The sequence below is a fragment of the Microtus pennsylvanicus genome, chromosome 6 (assembly GCF_037038515.1).
Source record: "Microtus pennsylvanicus isolate mMicPen1 chromosome 6, mMicPen1.hap1, whole genome shotgun sequence".
Classification (NCBI taxonomy): Eukaryota; Metazoa; Chordata; class Mammalia; order Rodentia; family Cricetidae; genus Microtus; species Microtus pennsylvanicus.
Window position 1 is genome coordinate 27,836,172 of NC_134584.1, and position 26,147 is coordinate 27,862,318.

At 34.7% G+C, this 26,147-nt stretch overlaps 1 protein-coding gene across 2 annotated transcripts in view; it reads right to left on the minus strand.

The window, feature by feature from the left end:
• Positions 1 to 5,703: 5,703 nt before the first annotated feature.
• Positions 5,704 to 26,147, minus strand: part of Lmbrd2 (LMBR1 domain containing 2) — a 43,320-nt gene continuing 22,876 nt past the window's right edge. For both annotated transcript variants that reach the window (XM_075975909.1, XM_075975908.1), the window contains 11 exons: positions 25,276 to 25,389; positions 24,414 to 24,597; positions 22,212 to 22,393; positions 21,546 to 21,679; positions 19,798 to 19,903; positions 19,232 to 19,329; positions 15,980 to 16,083; positions 14,276 to 14,322; positions 12,477 to 12,582; positions 9,908 to 10,034; positions 5,704 to 7,691 (listed from right to left, as the gene is read on the minus strand). In XM_075975909.1, coding sequence (XP_075832024.1) covers positions 7,631 to 7,691; positions 9,908 to 10,034; positions 12,477 to 12,582; positions 14,276 to 14,322; positions 15,980 to 16,083; positions 19,232 to 19,329; positions 19,798 to 19,903; positions 21,546 to 21,679; positions 22,212 to 22,393; positions 24,414 to 24,597; positions 25,276 to 25,389 — 1,263 coding nt within the window. In that variant the 3' untranslated portion in view covers positions 5,704 to 7,630. The remainder of the gene's footprint in view (positions 7,692 to 9,907; positions 10,035 to 12,476; positions 12,583 to 14,275; positions 14,323 to 15,979; positions 16,084 to 19,231; positions 19,330 to 19,797; positions 19,904 to 21,545; positions 21,680 to 22,211; positions 22,394 to 24,413; positions 24,598 to 25,275; positions 25,390 to 26,147) is intronic.

The window sequence follows — 26,147 nt, forward strand, 5'->3', positions numbered from 1 at the left end:
ATAGAAGACCCGGACTTTATCCCACAAACCTATGAACACCTCATTTTCGATAAAGGAGCTAAAAGTATACATTGGAATAAAGAAAGCATCTTCAACAAATGGTGCTGGCACAACTGGATGTCATCCTGTAGAAGAATGAAAATAGACCCATATCTATCACCGTGCACAAAACTCAAGTCCAAATGGATTAAAGACCTCAATATCAGCCCAAAAACACTGAATCTGATAGAAGAGAAAGTGGGAAATACCCTACAACAGATGGGCACAGGTGATCGCTTCTTAGGTATAACCCCAGAAGCACAGGCATTAAGGGCAACATTGAATAAATGGGACCTACTAAAACTGAGAAGCTTCTGTAAAGCAAAGGACACTGTCACTAAGACACAAAGGCAACCTACTGACTGGGAGAAGATCTTCACCAACCCCGCAACAGACAAAGGTCTGATCTCCAAAATATATAGAGAACTCAAGAAACTAGACTTTAAAATGCTAATTAACCCAATTAAAAAATGGGGCACTGAACTGAACAGAGAATTCTCAACAGAAGAAGTTCAAATGGCCAAAAGACACTTAAGGTTGTGCTCAACTTCCTTAGCAATCAGGGAAATGCAAATCAAAACAACTTTGAGATATCATCTCACACCTGTCAGAATGGCTAAAGTAAATAAATATTTTTTTAAAAAAGAGAGAAATTCAAGGCAGAGCAGGGATTCAGTGTGCTTCCCACTTCTATGGCAGGGCAATCTAAGAATTTTAACCCAGCACAAGGCATTCCTCTTAAAGTACCTTTGAGTCGGTTCATTTGACTTTCCCTGAGGGAAATTATGAGCCTAGCAGAGTTAATCTGTAAGTACTGACCACTTAAATAAAAAGCACCACCAAGGATAGATAAATCTTGCCTTTAATTGATCTGTAAATGATGGAAGACAGCTGGGAGCTGTCAGGGGTCCAGGAGGAGTGAGTCTTCTTCATCTCTGCATCTCCTGAAGTCCCCAGCACAGCACTCTGTACAACCTTGAAATTAATCAAGGTTGGTTAATCAAATTGTTGAACCAAATAAAAGGTATTCATATTCAGGACATTTAAAATGGAAATCAGTCTTCCACAAACAGCTACTGCCTTACACTGAGAAGATCTTTATCAATTAAATTAGCCCTTTAACAACCTCCTACATCTACTTAGTGCAGTCTGATTACTCAAGCATCCCCTTATCTCCCTCCAATTCCCTCCTCCCCTCAGTCATTTTCCCAGGTCTGTGGCCTCGGGTCCCCTTTTATGACTAATTCAGTTTAATGAGGGTTATCTGTAAAACCACTGGATTGGATATTGGGGACTGATGGGGTCACCACTGGACACAGAAGGCAATCACTCCCTTCTCCCGGGATGTATAGTTCAGTATTGAGGAGTGGGGTCCCTCTTGTCCCTCCTCCATCTGTGCCTGACTATTACTGGGCATCACTCAGATGTTTATTCTTCTTAAGTTATTTCTTCTTAATTTTGTTGTTTTGTTTTTTAGTGTTTTCTTTAAACTCCTTGTGTTTTGATGAAGTTTGTCATTTTCTTTAAATTATGCATCCTGGGATTCATCCAGGTAATTCTCAGTGACAAGCACATCTATAGACCTAATAGGTTTGGAGCACATTAAGCTTCTGTTTACTTCTGTTTTCATTGTAAACACATGACAGAACAGATACTAAGAGTATATCTGTTTAATTATCCATCTTTAAATGTTCTATAAAATTTGACAGTGAATTATAAGGAATAAAGAATATCTAGATTGTCTCAAAACAGTTTAATCTCAATGGAAGATGCATAAATAACCAGCAATTGTAGCTCACAGAAATGTAGTTTATTTCATGCAAAGCTATATAATATCCTATATTTTAATAATGAATCATATAAACACTTTGAAAAATTCATTACATCACAGTCAGTTACAATACTACAAAGGAATTGTGAGTCAATGAGTTTGTCAAAATCAAACTATGGAACATTATGCATAGATAAGGCCAAAGATGCTAACTTACTTACTAATAGCACTTTGTAGTTTTTTCCAAATATAGATTTGAAAATGTTGTGGGAATCTACAGAAAATAGTTTAATCTACAACCTACTGGCCAGGTAGGAAAACATCCATTCTTACACATCCAGTAATAAAAGCTGATTAAAGATAATCTTGGCATCATGCACCCCAAAAATGAAGTTACCATTTTGAAAATTGTGATTGGATACAATTTGAAAAGACTTATGTTCTATTTCATCTAGACAACTGAATTATATGAAGGCAAAATACCAAGCTCTTTATCAATGCAATGTAGAAATTAGGCTTATTGTATGCTTTTCCTGGGCACTGGTATATGTATACATACATACAAAGAAATGAAGGAAATGCAGGCATGTTTCAGATTCACATCAGAGTACTGTACTTCAGAATACTGTACTAAGGCAGTATGTTGGGTCAGAACTTATTTATGGATGACTTTAAAACTATTTAAAAGCAATACTACAATTACTTACAAAAACATTTATAAAAATTAAATACCAGGAAATAACATCAATAATTAGAGTTATTTGTCCTTTTTAATACTATAATTTATATATATATTAGGTTATAGTATTTAAAAGATAGATATACATATTCTCTATCTTCTAAAATGATAAAAATCCTTCAAGTTGTTCCCAAAATACAAAGAAAAACAAATCCATTGGATTGTTTAAAAAAATAAATAAATAACACAGTCTCTTCCCTACAACTTGGCATGCCAAACAGGGAAGAGGCTAGCCAGTATTCTTTTGCTAAAGACAGAAGACTTATGCCGTACTACCAACTCCAAAGCTCTGCACATTAGCGTGCTGTGCACTTGTTCCATGTATGTCTGCCACAGCCAGCTACTCTTCCTACTCATCTGCACCAAACACAGTCAAATTCTTTTACAAAATTATTTGTAATCAACATACCTGCAAAAGAAAAGGTTTTTGGGGAAGAAACCAAAACATCTTTTAGGATAGTGAATGCAGAATTATACCAAGTCTTACTTTATTAAGAAAAATTTAAATTATAGCAATACCTCACCTGATCTCAATGGATAAATCCTTTAAAAATGAAATTTTGTTGCTGTTGTTGTTGTTATGCTGGCTAATATGGAAGCAAATAAAGGTGAGAGCATGCCTCCATGGCAGTGGAAAGGAGGGTAGTGCCTGCACCACAGGGCTGGGATCCAGGAGCTAGAAATGGGGCTAAACCTGCCTCGTCTTCCAAATCTCTAGCTACAAAAAGCAACTGATTTGGAAGTACTTTACAAAAAAAAAAAATCACAAAGCCTCCTGCAAATCTTTGTTCCATTGTTAAACATGAACATTTTTATGAGTTCCTTTTTATGATGAATATACAAATTTTTACAGTGAAAATGACTTTTCCTGCAGTACCCTCCTTGTCCTCTAGAAGAAAGTGCACTGAACTAGTACACAGCACATGTCTATTCAGACACTGTCCACTGGTTCAGCAGCCTGTTTTACTCCTTAGGTACAATACTGCTATTTCAAGTAATGGGATTTTAAATCAGAAGTAGATCCTTTTGAGTGTACTGCTCATCAAAAATAACTGTACATAAAACAAACAAGAGAGGAAACTCTGTCAGCATACTGAAAATCAAATGATAAAAAGAGGTGGGAAAGGAGGGAGGATCAGAGAGTGGGAGGCTCAAGAGAAAGGCAAACCCTAAATACACTTCTTAGCTTTTAAAGTTAAATGCATAGTCCATTGCACTTTGAAAATTCAAGTGTGCTATGACTCCCAGGGACTTGTTTTGTCTCTTAGTAACAAATATACTTTCATCTTTGTGATTTTTCAGACATTCAAAATCTAAGACTAAATCTTACTTTTATAACCGGTACTGTAACTATTCGTTTTATTTCCCCCTTAATATGGTAATCAATATGCTATCAAAACCATTTCTTAAACCTATCAAAAATATAAAATGAGGTCTGTAAATAAACATAAATGAAATCTGTCCATTAGCATGCTAGAAAAACTTTAAAAAACAGAGGGACTTTCCTACCTACACTTAATTTGGACACACATTATGTTTAAATTTTAGATCAGATGATTTAAATGATAGAGGCCAGAAACATACCAAGCAGCAAGACTTCTCTTTAGATGTTTAGACAGATGAATTTGATCTGTTTTTATGATGGGAACTTTTCATACTTTAACTCTTACCATTTGAGTGAATTGAGACCCTCTTGTAGGATGAAATTATTCTAAAACTCTTGTATGAATGTGGCACAGTAGCAAATATTTATGATTAGATTTATATTTTAGCTCTTATTTAAAATAATTGTACAAAAATGTACAATTAATAAAATGACTATGAAGTTGTAAAAAGTAAATTAACTATACATATAAGTGATTATTGAAATTTATAGATTTTTTTCCCATAATATTTATTTTGAGTTATTAGTTTGTTAAATGTTCTTAACTAACAATTATTTAAAAATATTGATTTAAGTGCTGTGGCACATGTCTTTAATCTTAGAACTTGAGAGGTGGAAGAGAAAGATCAGAAATCCAAGGTCATCCTCAGTTATATAGACAGTTCAAGGCCAGCCTGGGCTACTTAAGACTTTGTCTCAAAAACAAAACAAAACAAAATTTTAGGTAAGTCTAATAAAATATTTCTTAACATGTAAGAAAGACATAAAAGTAACAGAAATAATTCTTTAAGAAAAAAATCTTGTACATAAAGCATATGAACTCTATAGTAATATTTTTGTGACTGTATCTTTACATGTTATAAGTGTCTCAAAAAAATAAAAATATTATACAAACTATCGGTGGTTTACAAAAAGTATCTTAATAAATATTAACTTAATTCCTCAGAAATAAACTCAGTCTTCCAGTATCAAATCATTACCTTCTAAACTCAAATTTTATAGCAAAGTAACTTTCCTATATAGTCACATACAAAATTCTGTAAGAGAAACCCTTTAAAAATGTGAACACACCAAATTGGAGCACCTGACTGAGCTCTTAAGGTCCAAATGAGGAGCTGAAGGAGGAAGAACATGAACAAGGAAGTCAGGACCACGAGGGGTGCACCCACCCACTGTGACAGTGGAGCTGATCTATTGGGAGCTCACCAAGGCCAGCGGGACTGGAACTGAATAAGCATGGGATGAAACCGGACTTTCTGAACGTGGAGGACAATGAAGGCTGATGAGAAGCCAAGAACAATGGCACTGGGTTTCGTTCCTAATACATGAACTGGCTTTGTGGGAGCCTAGCCTGTTTGCATGCTCACCTTCCTGGACCTGGATAGAAGTGGGAGGACCTTGGACTTCTCACAGGGCAGGGAATCTGGACTACTCTTCATTCTCGAGAGGGAGGGGGAATGGAGTGGGGGGAGGGGGAGAGGAGTAGGGGGGAGGAGGAGGGGCGATGTGTGGGAGGAGGGGGAGGGAAATGGGAAACGCGGAGGAGGCAGAAATTTTTTTCAACAACTAAAAAAAAAATAAACTAAATAAAAAAAAATGTGAACACACTCTGGATCACAGAAACAATAAAAATTCACTGTGGAAATAACTCAAAAGCCATAACGAAACCCAGTATTTGTGAAGCATATGTATACATATACATATCTGCATATGTATCTATACACATATGTTTCTATTACTGTAACTTTAAAGGAAAACACCTTCAACACATTCCTATCAATTTGTTTAGTGCATTAGCAAAGTCAGTTGTAAAGTTGGACATTTCTTCTCTTTTTATCCTTCTATTCCAACAACAGCATCTGAGTATTAAGAAAAAAATTAACAAAAAAATGTATTTAAAGAAAATTATTTTAAAGTAAATCCACAGAACAAATGATGAAACTATTTCAGCATCTTTAGACAAATTAGTTCATTTTGCTTTGGGGACTTCAAAGCTTCTCAAAGACCCCCTACTTACTGTGATAATCGTCCCTTTCACCCCCAAAAGACTACTCAAAGAAAAGTACAAACAAACAAAATAGACCAGGAGAAACCCCAGCACACAATCATCAACCTAACCCCCTCACAACAGTTTCGTGAGGTAGATCAGTAGGTAAGTAGCAAATGTCCTTCATTCTGAAAATGAAGAAACTGAGGCACTGAAAGGTTCCATGATCTGCCCAGGGTATTCCAGGAACCAATCATAAATTATAAATAGCATTACATTATCTGGTCAACTGCCCTCTGGCCTCATTTCACAGTAAAAGGTTATATGCATTATGTGTCCTTGAATTAAGCAGGCTATGCAACCTTCAATTCAGAGTAAATCTATCTACTGATAATTGTTTAAAGGGGGATCTATTTGAAAGGTTATCAAAAATGCAACCATTACAAAAGAAAAATAATGAGGATGATACGTCCTTCCTTTCAGTACCTACATAGAACTACATTCTGAACACATGGCAATATAACACTTGAACACTAGGAATAACTGCAAGGAAAATAGGTGCAAGACTGTCTGGAAAAGTTCAAGTCTGGTTATTCACATAGAATGGATTCTGTAAGAGACAAATATTTCAGGACCATAAAACAATACCTACAAACATGATGCACTCAACTATGTTCACGTTACAATAAAACACTGGCTCTTTAAAACATAATACCCAACTTTGGCTTAAATGCAAAGGTTGAAACAACCAATTTAAAATAATAACCATGTTTAGCAAAGAAATTATTATGACATATTTCTATTCTAATACATTTTTCTGATTTTCCTAAGCTATAATTTTAGTGTTAGCAATAATTACAAATGGATTATTTTCCTTTTTACCTCTGAATAGTCAGAATAGCCAAACATTTTCTTTTTAAAAAGTATTAACAGGTATCATTTGGGAATCTCTTTGGAAATAAATAATTTACCATTAATATTTATGATTTTTTTTGGCTGGAATGGTCAGTGTCACGTCATTATGCTAAATGCTAAAGGTGAATATTTTTCTCTGAAATAAAAATCTTTTACAAAGCAATAATATCAAAACCATAAAAAGATCCAGTTACCACAAAGAATGAAAAGAATACCACATCACCCAGTTAGAATACACGTGCTAAAGACACTAACACCATCAACTGAAGAATAATACTAATTTTACATGCAAAATTCCACTAATTTGTATACAGATCGGAAGAGCTGTTTACATTCAGTTGTGTGTAATAAGAAAGCCTTATCTTAAGACATGGGTTTTGTAAATACAGTAATTAGCTGAGGTCTCAGTTCACTTTCACTTCTTTGGGAAATGTAGGTTGAACAAATTTAAATTACATTTATAAAATTCTGGCTTCCTTGGACTTTGAAAGAACTCTCCTGGAAAAAAATCAACTTGAAACCAGCTGTGTTCTGTTTATCATGAATTAAACCCTTCCACTTAACTCACTTCTGAGGCAGACACTTCAGATGGTAAGCAATAAATCCTATCAGAAAAGATGACACTCTAGTCAACAAATACCCTAGTATTCTTAAGATGTGATCTGTTTTCAGTGCCATTTTTGTTATCCTTACTATTCACAGACAGTATAGAGGAATTGTAGGGCACAATCATGTTCATAAAGGCTGAGCCGATGCGATGACCTTGGTTACTTGAGCCATGAATTTCTTCAAACTTTAGATATCTTCAAATATTATGCTGGAAGACATGGAGAGATATCGTCCACCAGGTTGATACCTAAAGGTAAACATACAAAAATAATATAAAATATCAAAAAATAAGAGAAAAGAAATGTGAGAAAACACTAAATGTGATCATAAAATTTATAGTAACTGTAAAATTCATTCAATCACTAAAAGTAGATCCTATCTCCCAAAATTATAATCCAAAAGGACGTAAATGTAAATCAGCTAGCAACTGCTTTTAAGCCTGATTTTATATATATAGAATATATATCATAGAGTGAAGGACATAAACAAAGTGAGGGAAGTAAGACACATTTAGGAGACTGCATAAATAAACACATTAATTGTTAAATATAGAGTATTTCAAGGCTTTCACTATTTATAGGCACTAGTATACTAAGCACTTTTAGCATGTGAGATATTTTTATGTTTTTATTTTTGAAGTTATCACACAAAGTAATGGGTTTCCTTATGGCACGTGCACACACAGACACACACAACCATGTTTTACTCATACTCATTCCCTTCCTCGGTTATTCCCGACCCTGTTGTTCCCTGCTTCCTGGTCCCCTTCCTCTCTACAAGCAGTCTTCCCTTCAGCTTTCACATGTGGCCAAACCACTTAAGATCATTTCCTTTTCTCTCACAGTCCCCTTCTTACTTTTATTTCCTTTTATATCTGGCTTATTTCATTTAATGTGATTTTTAGTTACAAATATTTTCTTGCAAAGTCATGTTTACACTTTTCCTTATGGCTGAATAAAATCTCGTTGTATATATGGAATCACCTTTCTTTAACTTTTCATGTTGGTGGACATTTAGGCTGGCCCCATGTCTTAGCTACTACTAATAATTAACAATGGATATAGATGTGAATTGTGTTTGGTATGCCCATTTAAGCCTTCCGCGCATATAGGCAATGGCAGAGTTGGGTCATATAGCAGTTCTATTTTTATGCTTTTTGTTTTACTATTTTTCATAGCAAAACAACTGAATACAAAGGCTTTGTAGTCAAAGTCCTGGAGTTAAAATACCTGATTTCTTACTTATAAACTGTGACTCCAGGAAAATTGAGCCTTTGAGAACATTAATCCAGTAAGAATTTTTGCAGTAAAAGACAATTTTGTTAAAATGTTTATATTAGGTCTGACATCAAAACACATTAGCTATACAGACATGGCTAAAGATAATGAATTCCATAAATGGGACTGTTAAATAGAGATATAAATAAAATCACGGTTCTTTGTTCTTTGTCTCAATTCTTTCTTATTTCTAATGTCACTGCTATTACATAAAGATATCTATTTCAGTAAGTACTATAGAATGATATAATTTTTTTGTTTGGTCTTTGTTTTTCTTCAGCAGAGCTCACTGTATTTCTGATTGTGGCATGAAATTTACTATGTGTTCTAATGTGGCCTGAAACTCATTTTGCTCCTCATGTCTTAGTTGTTCAAATGCTAAGATTACAGGAGATGTCATCACACTTGGCAGAATGTCATAATTTTTAAAAATATGAACTAGATATTTAAAAATATAAACTTGATACCAAACAGGTATCAAGTGCTAACTAAGTACACAGCTTAGTTGGTAGATGCTGGCCTAGCATACACAACTCTTTGGGATTAACTCCCCAGTAATAGACAAACTGAGTGCGGTGGTGAATTCCTGTAGTAGGAGTTGAAAACAAGAGGATCAGATCAAAATCATCGTTGGCCACACAGCAAGCTAGAAGGCAACCTGGGCTGGATGAGACTTGTTCTCAGAAAGCAAAACAAAACAAAACAAAAAAGGGGATTAAATGCTATTTCAAATTTTTGAATTAACAGTGAAAAGGGAATTTCTTTTTCTTTGCTATACATCTAATTGGGGCCTTGTGCATACCACGCAAGAATACTCCCACCAAGCCCAATATTTTCCTCATGCTTAATCATCTTTATTTTCAATTTCAATGAAACTGAAATTTATGCCTGGCAATGCTTAAGCATGCATGGGCAGCCCATGTATGGCGGTTCTGTTGAACTTGTCCATTTTGAGTTTCATAGTTTAAGTTGAGAACAACTGACCAGGTCTCTCCCTCAAGAGAGCGTCAGATCTCATTATAGATAGTTGTGAGCCACCATGCTGATGCTGGGAATTGAACTCAGTACCTTTTGAAGAGCAGGCAGTGCTCTTAACGGCTGAGCGGTCTCTCCAGCCCTTTCAATCTCAATGCATCATTAAAATTTCAGAGGCACACTAGAGTCAAGTGACACAACCAGAACTTACCTTCCTGACTCAGGTTCCAGAGAATCATCAGTGAATGTCTCTGCATTAAAATCCAAAGGTTCTGCATCCTGGAGAAGTTCTATTCGGTCTCTTTCAGTCCTGTTATTAGCCCTGGTGTACTTGGATGCTATTCAAAAGAAGAAAACAATGGCTACTTCTCTATTATCTTTTACTTATGGATCATAGAAAAAAATCAAGGCTGCATCTAAAAGCTGGTTATAAAGACAAGAAACTTTGGTTGCTTGGTTCTTAGAAAATCAGATTCAAATATAACAGTATAAACAGTATAATACAAAATAGTGAAGACAGTTTCTTAAGCAATCTAGCTAGTGTAGTGGCATTTCATTTGTATTTTATAAGTTCATAGTAGGAAGTGTGAAGATTTAGAATCTAAAAATTAGAATTCACATTTAATTATGGTATCACCACTGATAAGGGATTTCCCTCTGTATGCTGTGATTACCATTGGTTAATAATGGAACTGCTTTGGGCCTATAGTAGAGCTATAAGGGAACAGTGCTAGGTGGAAAAAACTAAGCTGAATGCTGGGAGAAAGGAGGCAGAGTCAGAGAGAAGCCATGGAGTCTCCGCCAGAGACAGACTCTGAGAACTTTACACAGTAACCCACAGTCTCGTGGCGATACACAGATTAATAAAAATGGGTTAAATTAATATGAAAGAGTTAGCCAATAGTTCTTAAAGTAGAGCTAATTGGCCAAGCAGTGATTTAATAAATACAGTTTCTGTGTGATTATTTCAGGGCTGGGTGGCCAGGAACCAACAAGCGGCCTCAACCAACATTACCACCATGAAGTTATTCATCATTAAATCATACTTTATTTGGTTTCAAATTGAAACTTCATTTATTTTGGCTTGAAATTTGAGACATAATCACTTCAATTCTTAAAGATCTTTGAGGAAATAGAAAGTGGTAAGAATGTGATCAAAATATATTGCATGAATAATTAAAATAATAAAAAATAAAAATTAAAAAATGGTCATCCTTCTTTCCAAGTTGAAAATCTTACCTACAATATGAAATCCAGACTTTGGAGCTGACGGTATCTGTTTCTAAACTGTCTGGAAAGCCTCTTATGAACCTTCTCATGCTTAAACTCCAGTCATGAGAAAAATACAACATCCCAAACATTCTCTTACACTACTGTCTTACTCTTTTGCTAATGAAAACCCCCTTCTTCCTGGTGACTATCATTCATTTCTAAATACTGAGCTCAACTTTTTATTACAGAAATAATTAGTATAAAAATCCATCCCTAAGACAGAATCCTTTTTTACTCCCCCCAGGTATTTCCTTTAGCATCAGGTGTATAGTCATTGGTAACAACTCTCATGATACGTCTGCAACATCATTGGAGTCTGCTATCAAAATATCTCTAGTAGTTCCTATTAGCTCTTTTATATAGTTTCCAGCTGTCTGGTAAAAATCCCTTCATCTCTTTATGCACATTAACCAAACTATTCACTATATCTTTTAACATACTAATTTGTTATTTTCATCAATGAACTGGCTGATAATTCTAAAACTTTAGTTACTTTTTTAGACCTAGTATGTTTGCTTTTTCATATTTTGAAGATGGTTCATATTTTACTTTCTTCTATAACTCAGAACTTTTTGTTAAAGGCCAGACATTTCATTTAAAAGAATATAGAAGTTAAGTAACAGTTATGCTCAGAATGGGGCACATCTCTTTTAATTGGGTCATTGTTGTTGAGGGATGGAATTATCTAATGTGTATTTATTGTGAATTTAGACTCTTCCTTAGTTCTCTTAAGTCTACACATTTCAGATTTTTTTTGAATTTAGATGGCACTCAAGTACAAATACTTGTTATCCACTCTCAGACCATTAGAAGGCTATCTGTGCTTCTAGTCTTCCTCTAACAGCATATTCTTGCTGTGTAATTAATTGAACAGCTGGGTGGGAAAGGATGCTCAGATTTCCTGCTTCAGCTCATTCTCAAACACATCTCAATTCTTGACAATGTTGCTCCTTCAGCAATATTTCATCTTCACCAAAGACAAAACTTTGTCTCTGACATAGTGTGAAGTCCTGTGCAAAAACAGAGTTCCTGGCATCTTCCCAAGGGCAGAGGACTTGTTTCTTCCTTGTGTTTCTCGACACACACCATAGTAGAGAACTTAAACCTAACTTTAGTCCTTCCCTAAATTATGAACATTCTAGAAACACCCCCCCCCTCAAAAAAAAAAAACCAAAAAACTTTTCTCTCACTGTATATATGGGAAAGCATTTGAATATGAGTCAGCCAATACCTAAAAAAATAAATGAATAACTTACATCAATCAGAAGAAAGGCAAAGAAAAACAATAAGATAAATAGTAGAAATAAGTACCTCCCTAGAACATGCCTTGGAAATAATTTGGTTATTTAGATTCATATACTTAAAACTACTTATTTGATGTCCATTTCCCCTTTCTTAAACACACTAAGACATATTTGTGAATGCAGAGATGGGTAAAGTTTCAGTTTCTATATAACACAAACATTAGGAAAATAATCCCTAAGCACACTATAAAATAAGCTACTTACACCAATTGGTAGCAGTATCTGAGAAATTTGATTCTTTGGGGTCAGGATGAACATTTCTGTTCCTAGTGGAATCTTCTCTGTTGTGTCCATAACGTTCTTTCCATTCCTACAGAAGAAACCCATCAAATAGATAGTTACACTGTCAACATTATAGATGCAGAGTATTACAATTTTTCATCAGAAATCAACATAATTTTAATGATATCTTTAGAATCAATTTTTATAACTTTTAAACAAAACATTTACGATTATATTAGCACATTAATCTAAAACATCAAAAATATTACAACAATAGCAAGCTTACCTTGATCATGTAAAAGTTATGCTGTAATATACTTTTACTTGAGCAAGCTACAAATACTAGAGATCTGGTAAGTCATTTTTGATAACAAATTAAGGCTGTATACAAGTATAATAAAACTGACTCATATAGACAGGAGTTATCATGAAAGATAGCATGATCTCATTAAATGAAATTCTATACATTATACTTATTTAATTGGAATGGTCATTTGAAAGCCACCTATCCACTGTTTTGTACAAGCAGGGATACATTCATGGCAGACAATTTTGGCCCTTTGGATACATTATATTTTATGTATATGTAGTCAGTCTATTACAAATTGGTAAACTGAAAGTTAGAAATCCCAACATAGGGGTTCTCAGCCTTCCTAATGCTGGGACCCTTTATACAGTTGCTCATGTTGTGTTGACCCTAACCATAAAATGATTTCCATTGCTACTTTATAATTGTGTTTGCTACTGTTATAAATTGTAATGTAAATATCTGATAGGTGACACCCATGAAAGAATTGTTAATCTCCAGGGGTCGTGACCCACAGGTTGAGAACCACTGTCCTAGTAGAAGGTGAACTCTATTTCCAATAATGTCTACTATTTGGTTCTAATTATGAAATAAATAACAAATCTATCTTTTTAAAGTATTTATTTATTTTGAGACAGGTTCTCATTATGCCCTAGTGCTATGTAGTCCAGGCTGACTGAGCACTCAGAGAGCTGCCTCTGTCTGCCTCTGTGCTGGGATAAAGGCATGTACTACTATGCCCAATATACAATCGCTTTTGACATGGCATATACTAGAATATACAAAGACAATTATGACATCTTCTCTTAGCTACTTTCCAGGGTAATACATTAGTGTCAAAATACTGTAGAAATTGTGAATAGATTTTCTTCATTTTTACACCCTCTCAAAAAGATTTGCTTCAGCAAATGGAGGACTTACAAAGAACTAAAGAGGAAAATATAAATGCCACATTTTAAAAAGCATATTAATTGTAAAGCAACCCAATCTTCTTTATTATCAAGGCTTCATGAATTCATTAATTGAATAAACAGTGATTGTATGCAACAAAGTGATGGATGTTAGACTCAAATTAAGTTACTACTAATAACTTTTTAAAAGAACAAATCTGACAGGATAATGTGTGTATATAAAAGTATTAAAATTTTCCTTCTTTAAAAATACATCCAGGGATGGTGAGATGGCTTACTAGTTAAGAGTACTCATTGCTCTTCCAAGTGACTAGGATTCACTTCTTAGCCATCTGTAATTCCAGTTCTAGGTGAGAAATGCCCTTTTATGCACTCTGGGCACCAGGTATGCATATGGTACAAAGACATGCACTCAGGCAAAACACTCATACACAGTAAAGGGAAAAGAATCTTTTGCCATTTGCTTATTGTTTCTCATCTTTAATCATTTACTGCGAGAAAGATTCTTATGGTGTTTCCTAGACATTTCAGTTAAGAGCAATTTAATAAAATATTGTACTTACTCTTCTTCGATTTTCACCTTCCTCTTGCCTTTGTCTTTTTCTTTTTTCTAAAGATAAGAAAAATGGCCTCAAATTTGAATACTGTTTACTTAGATACAGAGTAACCGAAGCAAGGAGAACAGACTATGATCCCCACAACTTACTACAAAGTAAAAGCAACAGGTTACTTACTGTTAAAGAGGGCCTGAGAGTTCCCTCATGACAGAGATGATGTTTCCTGGTTTTGCTAGAGATGGCTTTGTAGCCTGTCTACCGTTAGCTCTCCCTCCTCAGGATGATCTGAAATTTGTTTTTCTGTAGCTTCTATTCTCATATTGAACTTTTTCTTCTACGCTAACTTTATACTTTCTGTATAATTCTGTTCTCATATAAGGTCTTCAGGTTATACATATAGTGTTGGGGCTCTATGCCCCTTAGGATAGTCTACAGTGGTGATTTTATCAGTTGTTCTCTCAGTGTCTCCCAACTTACCAGTCTTATCAGTACTAGGAAGGGAGTGCTATGCCAAATACAAATATCACATCAAATAGACACTACCTTCCTAGGAATGCATGTGAAAGCGAGATTCTGGAGACTACTAAACAATGTCCCCAAATTAAGGTTTTCCACCTATCCTACCATCACTTGAATAAAAGAAAACTTAATACATTCCACTTTGTGAGTGGGTTTTAGAAAAGCTCTAGGTATTTTAATAGTACTCAACATTCGCATACCAATGATCATTATATTCTAAGAGGGAAAAAAACCAGTTTGAATAATTTCCCACATAGCAGCAAACTAATAACTAAATTAATGAGCCTCATAGTTATATAGAACTTGGCGAATATGTTTCAGGACAAAGACACAACAACTCTACTATGGTTTGGATCTTGGATATTCCCTAAAGTCTTGATCACCAGGTTGTGCTTCTGTTGGTAGATGACAGAGCCTTCAAAGAGAGGATCTAATGGAAGGAAGTTAAGTCACTGGCAGAGACTGAAGAGACTACTGGGACCACAGCTCCTTCCTTTGTCTCTCATTGCATCTCTGTCGTAAACTGGCTCACTCTCTTCCATGATATATTACACTGGTTGAAGGGCAAGTGACCACAGATTGAAATCACTAAAACTGGGAATTAAAATAAACTGTCTTTCCTCCCTGCGAACTAAACTAAACCAGATATTTTTAACTCCAAGATCATAAGTGGTTATTATCTAGTTGCAGATAAACTAATAATTTACACTGCAGAATTCCTTCACAATAAATCTTACATTATATTTTCAAATATCTTTCTGGGAAAAAACATGTATATATATTTTAGGTTAAGCCACTATATTTCCTTTTTAATTAAAAAAGGTTTATGTATGTATTTTTTATTCTTCTCTTATATATTACATCCTAACTGCAGTTTCACCTCTCTCCTCTCCACGCCACCCCTCCCCCAACCTCCCACTCCCACAGATCTACTCCTCTTCCTTTCTCTTCAGACAAGGGCAGACCTACAAGGGATATCAACCAAACATGGCATATTAAGTTATTACAAGACTAGGTACATCCCCTCATATTAAGGCTGGATGAGGTCACCAAGTATTAGGAAAAAAGTATGCTGTGTTTCTTAAAGTAGATAAAAATTACACTCAAATTTTACAAACATTAATTCTGCATTTGAATCTTAGCACTTAAAATCTGCCCCTTTATTTTTTTTAAAAAAATGACAAATCTTACCTCGTCTGATTAATTCTTTTCCTTCATCAACTAGATCTGATGTCATATCATTATCTCCCATGAACTGCTGGAAACCAAGCAGATTCAAACAACGGGTTCCCAAACTAATGGAAGCAGATTTCAAAACAGTATTATTTCACCTCATAAATATTTTGATAAATTGTTCTTTATCATTGTCACCCACATAGAAATCATGATTATTAGTTATCAGGAAAAACTGCATAATAATGCAGTTAGTTATTCTTTACACGGTCCTTCTTTCTCTTTTTTTAAAAAAATGCTTATGTCTACCCTTGTGTGAAGTTTCATGTCTATAATAGCAATATTTGGTGGACTGAGGCAGAATGACTGTCATGAATTTAAAGCCAGCTGAGACTATAGTAAAACTTTATCTAAAAACAAAACAATACAAATTTTATGTTGTATATTTTACTCAGTAGACTTTTTATATTTATATAGAAGTAAACTAACCAAATTATCAGCACATCTTTAGAAAATAATTATACCAGAATGCTAAGTAATGAATATAATAAAATCAACTTGTTCTTTTTAAAATATTCAAAGAGAAGTTATAATACCAAAAAGTACAGATAAAAATCAGTATCTCTACATACAAAGATTTCTTGTTTAGAAAATCTTTTGGTTTCTGAGACATGGTTCCACTCTGAAGTTCTGGATGTCCTAGAACTCACTATTTGGAATAGGCAGGCCTCAAGCTCAGTCTCTCAAGTGCTGTGATTACAAGCTTAAGACACTCTGGCTTGGCTTAGAAAAACCTCAGTTATGCAAACTTTAATGTTATGCTTTGTTTTCCCTCAAGAATTAAAGTTTCTATTATATATTGTAAATGATCATTCTATCTTATCTAGAGGCTAATTACTTGAAATGTTATTTGTCATTTTATCATACAGGATAAGAACACTTTAAAAGCATGGTACACAAGGGAGGAAGCAAGAGATGGACAGGCAAAATTAATACTGCTAAAATCCTACTGTGGATCAGACAATTCACTCATATTTAATCCTTACATAACCCTAATAAATATTTATTTATTTATTTATTTCTCTATTTATTTATTTATTGGTTTTTCGAGACAGGGTTTCTCTGTGGCTTTGGAGCCTGTCCTGGAACTAGCTCTTGGAGACCAGGCTGATCTCGAACTCACAGAGATCCGCCTGCCTCTGCCTCCCGAGTGCTGGGATTAAAGGCATGCGCCACCACCGCCCGACAGATATTTATTTTTATATGTATAAAAACACATCTGAGGGACTGGAGAAATGCGTGTGTGAAGAAAGCAAAACAGCTGATAAAGTGAAAATCGCTGATTTATACTAAGAAATGTGTAAGTATCTGGCTAACTCAGAACACACGTAAGAAGAATGCATGCATGGCTTTGAGTAAAGTTCCTGTTTTCTTTGAGACAAACTCACATTATCATGTTAAGTTCACCACGCAGTTCAGGCTGCTCTCAAAAGGCAGGATCTTCCTGCTGCTCGCTTACAACTCACACCACCATTCCTAATTTAGAGAGAAACCTTTTCGTGTGTGTGTGTGTGAACGCTACTGGGGAATAAACCCAGGGTGCTGGGCATTCTAGGCAACACATCACTGAGCTACATTTCCAGCCCCATAATGATTATTTTTCAACAATCTTCATTCTGATTTCTTATATTAGGATTTTGTATTTGACAAAGCATTATCCTTATTTATATTATTTTGGGTCACAAAGCCATTTCATCTCAAAATGCTAACATTCCCAATATGACAATTAACAGGAAAAGAAGTACTTAAACGCATGAAGTTCTATTAATACTTTTATAAAACTTTTAAATAAGTAAACATATAATCAAAATAGCATTAAACATATAAAATCTGCTATTGTTTATTTCTACCCTAAAGGCAAAACAGGATCTTGCTGTAGTCCATGCTGATTTTGAACTTGAGATCCTCCTGTCTTAGCCTACAAAACCTTAGAATTGTAGACATATGCCACAATGCTCAGCTAAGTCATATTTTCAATTATAATCTTTTAGTTATTTTGTTTATCAAAAAGTAAAATTTTTTAACTTGGTAGAGAATTTAAACATGATTGCTTATTAACCTACTATTAGTATGTTAATATGCTATTTATAATATTTATGCACTAGCAACATAGGATTTAAGTACGTTAATAACACTTTCATTAGAAAGAAAATTAATCCATATCTATACTAATGAAGTGTTTTTATAAATTTGGACATATCTTGGGACATTGAAGCAGTAAGCAGGGGCAGAAATATAAAGGTGAGGAATAACATATGAGAAAGTAGAGAGAAAAGGTGCTAAGGCAAGAATACCTTTCCATTAACTCTTTTTTATTGAGAATTTTGTATATGTACACAATGAATATGATTATTTATAATCCCGACTTTACCCCTCTTAACTGTCTCCATTCTTCCTAATACCTCCCCACCTAACTTTATATCTTTTTCTAAAACAATAATCCACTAAGCCCAATGAGTGCTTCCCATATATGCATGGATGTAGGGCTAGCCACTGGAGCATGGGAAACCTACCTCAGCCTCAAAGAAGAATATCTCCCTGCCAGAGCACTTATCAACTGCCAAAGGATCCTCAGGAAGGGCGGGGCCTGGAGATTGATTCCCATCTCTGTAGGAACTATTACTGGCTTGATCTTGTATGAGTCTTGTATGGGTAACTGTGGCTCATATGAATTAATTACTGTAATAACTTTAACCTTTTTGAATCTTACCTTTACCAAGATTCTATAATTTTCTCTGAGCCCACAAGAAGAGTAGCCCATGCACCTTCTAGGCATAGAGAAGTATTTCTCTTTCAACTTTATACATATGACCTGATTATAAGTACTCCTCACCTGACCCTTTGTGTTGGCTATCATCTGCAGGATTTAGAAACCCAGCAACAATTATATGGAAAAAGCCCAAAGACTAAACTGTGTTACTATAAAGAAGCTAGATGTGAAGGGGTATTATATACCATGCTGGTTGTCAGTATCACAGTCCAGGACTTTAGAATTAACACCCTGCAATTAATCTTATCACTCTGTAGTCTATATAACTGTAACAGAATGATTCAAACACTCAAAAGAGGCCTTCAAACTATCCTAGTTCGCATAACCTTTCCAAACACAAATAACTAAAACCAAGCCAGTAAATATTCAATGGTGTTTTAGGGGAAGGGATATCCATATCCAACTAAGAGCATGAGAAAAAGAAATGTTAAGTTTCCTACCTAAAATACGTAGCAATGCAGAGAATTACCACCAACATAGGATAATATATATAGAATCCATCTGCAATAAAGGATAAAACTTTCATGGAACCCATGATCTGAAGAGCAAGAGAAGAGTTAAGTCAGCATAGTTCCATATTTTCATCCCTTTTCATCATTAGAAAATTTACTCACAGGAAAATATATCAACAAACTAGACCTCAAAATTTAGAAACAAAGTATGCATTTTTAAAACTTTTTCCTGTTAAGGCTTTCTTTTAAAGAAGTCTAGTATTTTAACTACTACAAAACCATGGGCATTAAGAACATGCATATAAATGCTAATGCTACTATGAGACAGGTTTTAATGCAGTGCATCTAAGTAATCTGTATGAAGGAAAAAATTTTTATAATTCTAAAATGAAAGTCACTTTAACCCCATCATTAGTAATCACAATCATAACCTTTAGGCAAAGGCTTTAGTGATAAAAGGAGTTTCATAATGCTACTGAGCCTGTCTACTGACAATAGAAGATGATTCATAACAACACCTGATACAGATAATGAACCTAAAGAGTCATACTTACAGATGTATATGCAGTTGGCTGGGTATTCTGATGAGAGATGGATGAATCCATGTGTGTCAATCCCAAGAAGTTAAGACATAAAGGGGGAGTCAAACGGCAAAATAACCTACAATAAATATTTTAAAGCACCAAAATATATATTTAAAATAAAACAAAACACATTTTACATTATAGTGAAAATATTAAAAACATTTCAGATCATTCTAACTATAATTTTTATCTATTTGCATATTATATATAGTTTAATTATCTATGTAAACTGTCCTTACTGGGGACACATTCTGAAATCCTATTAATCACATTTCCTTTAAGAACACAAATGCCTATATACTTAACTGCAGCCTCAGAGTGCCTTCTTTCATCATTCTGGCTAAAATCAAGTATAAAATGAGTATCTTACATTGCTAGAACTTGGGGCTGGGAGAATGGAAAGGTTCAAATATAAGGAGGTAATATTGACAAGAGTTCTTCTGTAGTGAGAGAAAGATCTGTGTAAGTGGTGATCACAAATGAAGGATGAAATGTAAGAACTAATTAAAGTCTACAGTGCTGCTAACAGTAATATGCAATGTAAATTTCCTAGTTTGGTATTGTACAGCAACTACAATGTCATCATGATGAAAAGCTTGAGGAAGGTGACACAGCGTATCTGTAACTTTCTAAAATTTCATGCCATAGCTTGAATATGAAACGAATGCCATAGGCTCATTTGTTGAAGGGTGTATCTTCACTGTGTGGCTCTATTTTATGGGGTGGTGTAGCATGAGGAGGTAGGGCCTACCTAGAAGAAGCAGGTTTTCTGGTGTTATGAATGGAAAGACATCATGTTTGGGGTCCTATTAGTCTGTCTTTGCTTCCTAAGTCCCATGAGCTGGATAGCACTGCTCCAATACACTCTCTTTGCCATTTGTAGCCTCACTTCAGGTCCAAAACAATCAATAACAAGTGACAGTAGACTAAAGTCTCTGAAACAATTAGATATAATAAATATTTCTTCCCCTAAGTTGTTTGTATCGTGTATTTTTTAACAGCCACAGATACTAACCCAGTGGCTTTCATTTTTTTTTGTAAGACAAAATTTTGACATTAGGGGAGCTGGAGAGATGGATCAGTGGTGAAGAGTACTGCTTGCTCTTCTAAAGGTCCTGAGTTCAATTCCTGACAACCACATGATGGCTCACAACCACCTGTAATGAGATGTGCTGCCCTCTTCTGGCCTGCAGGCACACATGCAGGCAGAATGCTGTACATAGAATAAATACATCTTTTAAAAAAAGAAAATTTTGACAATGACATTACTTTGAGTCTTAAAAATATCCTATATATCTGACTAATAATAGGCTAGATAGATTGCCTGCAGCTAAAGCCAGACCTCTAAATTTCTCTAGGAAAGAAATGTTTCTCTTAGTGTCCTTAGAAATTCAATTCAGTTTTAGGCCACTGACTTTCAGAACATTGTTTACATCTAACATAGCCTCTAAACTTTCAATTGTTCATATACTAAGTTTCAAATTGATAAATTCAGGCTATGTCTTTTTTCCTAACATAGCGCTCATAATTTAGCCATAAACTTCAAACAGGATTTAGTTAGTGATCACAAATACCCATTTCATAGTCAAAAAAAAGAAAAAAACCAATTAGTTCACAGAAATGTATGTTCATGCAACATTCATGAACAAGAAATAAAAGATCTATCATTAGCAATTAAAATGAAAACATTTCTTTATTCTAAGCTCAATTCTACTTACATGCCACTGAAAAGAAGGCTGTAAGCATCAGTCTGATGATGTGAAGCCAAGTAGTAGTAATTAAATACTCGAATCCTGAACACCGTAGAGTAAACACAGATACTTAGGAAGAAGATGGAAAGGAAGCAAGCAATCTGGAAAAAATAGTTAAGACTGATTTAAGACTTTATTATTTTACTTACTGCCACAAAAATTATCATTTGCCCCAGCTATATTTACTGATGTCCTAAAATATAAATATAAATACAACAATAGTGTCTTTTTTAATAGCAAAGATGAAATTTTGAAAATAAATCTACATTTCAACCAGTTCAACCTCCTAAATCCAAAATTTGACTCTGATCCCTGAAGGAAACTGTTTTACCTATTCTCTTGACAGCTCTACAGGAATACAGTAAGCTATGTAGTTTCACTGACAAAAGAGGATCAAAGTAACCTCATAAAATGCTTTATTACTATCCTATACTTTTTCAATTGATCTTCAACTACAGTTCCTAGTATTTACAATCTGGGTAAATTGATGAACATCAGTTTTGGAAGTCTGAATAATAGCACAGTGGGAAACTCCACCACTTTCATTTTTACTAGAAGAAACATAGGAAAAGATACGACAGTTAAAGTTTCTGCATGAACTGTTGTATTTATGGCCGATATGAAAAAACTGACCTCAATATAAATATAATTGTATGTTCTTTCTGCCAGCTGTATGAAGACTGCAAAGAGAGATAAGACAGGAGTCGTGCTAAAGAAGGTGCACTCTGACCACACAACAATCACCGAGAAGATGGACAAAACCACAGCAAGGATCCTGTGAAACCATGGACGCAACAGGCATTCCCAGTACCATTCTGGAAAAAACAAACAAACAAACAACAAAAAAAAAACCACAATTAGGAAAACTAAATCAGTAATAGAATATTTATAGTCTTCAAACTAGCAGCAATCAGCCAGCACAGGGAACGGTAGCAACTCCACACTGAAGAGACACGATCAACAGCAGTGTACAAACTCATAGCCCATGTGCTTCCTGCTCTGATGCACTGAGGAGAGCAGGACATTACCTTTGTGGTAGTCCTGTCAATGACACACGAGCTGTATCTAATCATGAGGACACGGCAAACTCCGATTTGGGGACAACCAGTACAGAACTAGCCTATTCTGTCCATCAACATCGATGTTATAAAATACAGAGTCCAGGCTCACTGTCTTCCTGACTATTTAAGCATCTGCACGGATGGTTCTTTTTCATTGCCTTCAGTCCTCTCCTCTCATGAGCTCAGCTTTTAATACTCCTCTTTAACCTGACTACTCATTCCAGTGGTCTTTCTTAACCAGTGATTGCTAACAACAGCAACCTTTCTATAGAGCCCAATTCCTTCCATCATCCTCATCCTCAAGAGGTACCTTCATCTGTATCCAACCATACTGACTGACAATCAGAACAAACAGAACGTTTATCCTTCCATCGTTATACTGTTATTGAAATTTTTAAAGTCCTTCCTTCCTTTTCCAGCTCAGATTCCAGTCTTTGAGGATAACTACTCTCCAGTCCCAATTCCTTTACCCTTTCCAGCTTCTCTGTACTTGTTTGGTTAAACCACACAGCTCGAGCCAACTCCTTGGTTATTCTGAGTCTGTGTACATGAGTCTGCAGAAGAAAGTCCCATCCTTACTGACTACTCTCACTTCAAACAGGCCCATAGCACACCAGGACAGTCTGCTGTCAGTCTCCATTGTCTTCCACACCATTTCCCACATGACTATTCTGTGCCTTCTTGAAAATTCCTTCTTTGTGTTTACTGGCAACACATTCCTAAGAGAGTATAAGCAGTCAGAAGACTGGCCAGCATTTTTACCATTGCATTTTCTCACTTACACTAAAGCTGTCTGTCTGTCTGACCTCCTAATGCAAGCAAGGCTATTCTGTTTACTGTTCACATTTCCTATCGCATCTCCGTTATCTATGAATATTGCTCCAGAGTTCTGCATGGCTTCAGTAATTTTCCTCTCAGTGATGTTATTCCTCAATTATAAGCTACATTTCAAGTTTTTAGTATGTATGTATTTATTTATTTTTGCTCTCTAAGCATATTTGGTCATGTACACAAATTTATTTTTAATTGTATTTTGTATATGTATTTAAAATCATAGGCATAAATATATTTGAAATTTCAAAAACATTTTTAAAATAATCATTGTGTTGAGAGGAATGCTACCAAATATTATAGAGACAATGTTTTAAATACCATTGGTGAATTTGTAGAAATTTCTGCTAATATTCAGAATGCTCAGTTTTCAAAGTATAGCTAATTAATAAGGTTTTATATTATCAATTGTCTAAGCCATGATACACATTTATACTGAGATTCATTCTTAGTGAGAACAGATATTTCCTACAGCTTCCATAAATTATATGTAATTATAACCTATTTTGTAATCAAATATTTATCTATAAATCTTTTTTTATATATATATACCACAGCTCCTATATCTATGGCTCAGGAACACCATGGGAGAGGAAGCAGAAAGACTGTAAAACCCAGAATACCAGGAAGTCTATGGTGAAACAGTCTCTCCTATAAATGGCTGTAGCAACAAAACTGGAACAATGGTAACATCAATAGACGTGTTAATTCAGAAGAGGGAAAGTGTCATAGGATCCCACCCTTAGACAAAGAACCAATTCAAGCAACCAATGACTTATAGAAAAAGGAGAATTAGAAGTAAAATAATTATAAGATTATCAGATACCTAATATTAACCCATGGAGCAAATTAATATACAAACAAAAGTCAGTATTAAATTGATGAAACATACATTTTCCTTGTAGAAAATTATTAACTTTGGAATTTATGTCAAATTACATACCAACTGTAGGATTATAAAAATATTGGATAAATCGATTTTCTGGCTCGGGTGACTGAAAGGTGTGAACAAATTGATGAGTTGCACTAGTTTCATTTTTTGCTACATCTTCTAGATAGAACGCCTGTTCCAAAAGAATTTGCCATTGCACTTGAGTTCGACGGTGCCTTTGAACTGAATAAATGACCTTAAAACAGAAGAGGGACAAGCCTGTCAGTATAACTGAACAGTAGGTCAACTTTTTGCTGAAGAATGGGAGGTTTTTGTCTTTGTCTTCATAAGGTAGTATTAATAGCACTTTCCAAATGTGGCCAAGGATGTTAATATTTTGAAATGACACAATACTTTCTCATAATAGAACAGGTATAACTCTTATATCCAACTGCCAATAGTACCCTTGTCCAGACATTCAAAGTTAAAACATTTCAACAATAATAAGAATAAAATCAATAGTTTGGGATATATATTTCATTTGCATATACACACATTTGGGGTCGGGGGTGCTTGCATGTATAATTTTGGGCATGAGGGAGGCAGAATCCAATATCAAGTGTCTTGCCCAATCATTCTCTACCTTAGTTTTTGACACAGGGTCTCTCACTGAACCTGGCTCTTGCAGATTAGGCTAACCTACCTGCTTAGTTCTGCTTAGCTCTGCCTCCCAAGCACTAAGAATAGGTACACACCACTATGCCTGGCTTTTCATATAGGTACTGGAGACTAAGTTCAGTTTCTCAGACTTGAGTTGCAAGCAGTTTAACTGCCAAGTCAACATGCACAGAGGCTTTCAACCTAGCAATAATTATAAATCTAATTCACATTCTCTAATTGTATGTAAAATAGCTACAATTATAATTAAGGTTACCTGTTTATGCAATTTTACCAAACTTTTTTCACTTGGGTAGGTATTACGCTTTTCATCAAAATCTTCATAATCATCCATATTTCTACCCATCTTTTCCTGATAATCTGTAGGGCACTAAAAGAAAATCATTTTATAAAATCTTAATACATCCTTAATAAAAATTTAATAGAGCTTAATAAAAGCTTTATTTTTATTAAAAATCTTTCATTCTGGAAATTTTTAATTTTCTCAAAAATATTTTCTTCTTTTATTGAAATCTCTAATTGTTAAGATCTTTCACTAGGTAACATTTTCAAAAGAAATATTTCAAAGGAATGTTGAGTTTCTTTTCACTTCTAATATTTATCTTTATGTTTAGATATACTACTCCCTGGAGACTGAGAAAGGCAAGGGAAGCATACCTATATGAAGTAACTACTATTGAGAAGATTATTCTAATAACAGGCACTTGGTGAAACCTTAATTATTTTCCCAAATAATAAAGAAGAATCATAAAAAATCTAACATGCTAAATCTCTGAGAAGCCACAGTATGCAGAAGTCCTGAGTTCAATTCCCAGCAACTTTATGGTGGCTCACGGCCATCTGTAATGACATCTGCAGGCGAAACACTGTATATATAATAAGTAAATCCTTAAATAAAATAACAAATGAGAGAAATGGTTAGAAAACTTATTCTTATGACTATGACTGTGGCTAAAGGAACAGAAGCTAATAATAACCAGTAGAAATATTTAGAATACAGGAAAAGAAAGAATTCAGTGGTAACTTGGGCACATAAAGGTAATTGTGGAACTTTTCAAATAATTATTTCAGGAGCATACAAATATACTCGCAATTCAATATGCCTCCATCAAAATCATAGCAATATGG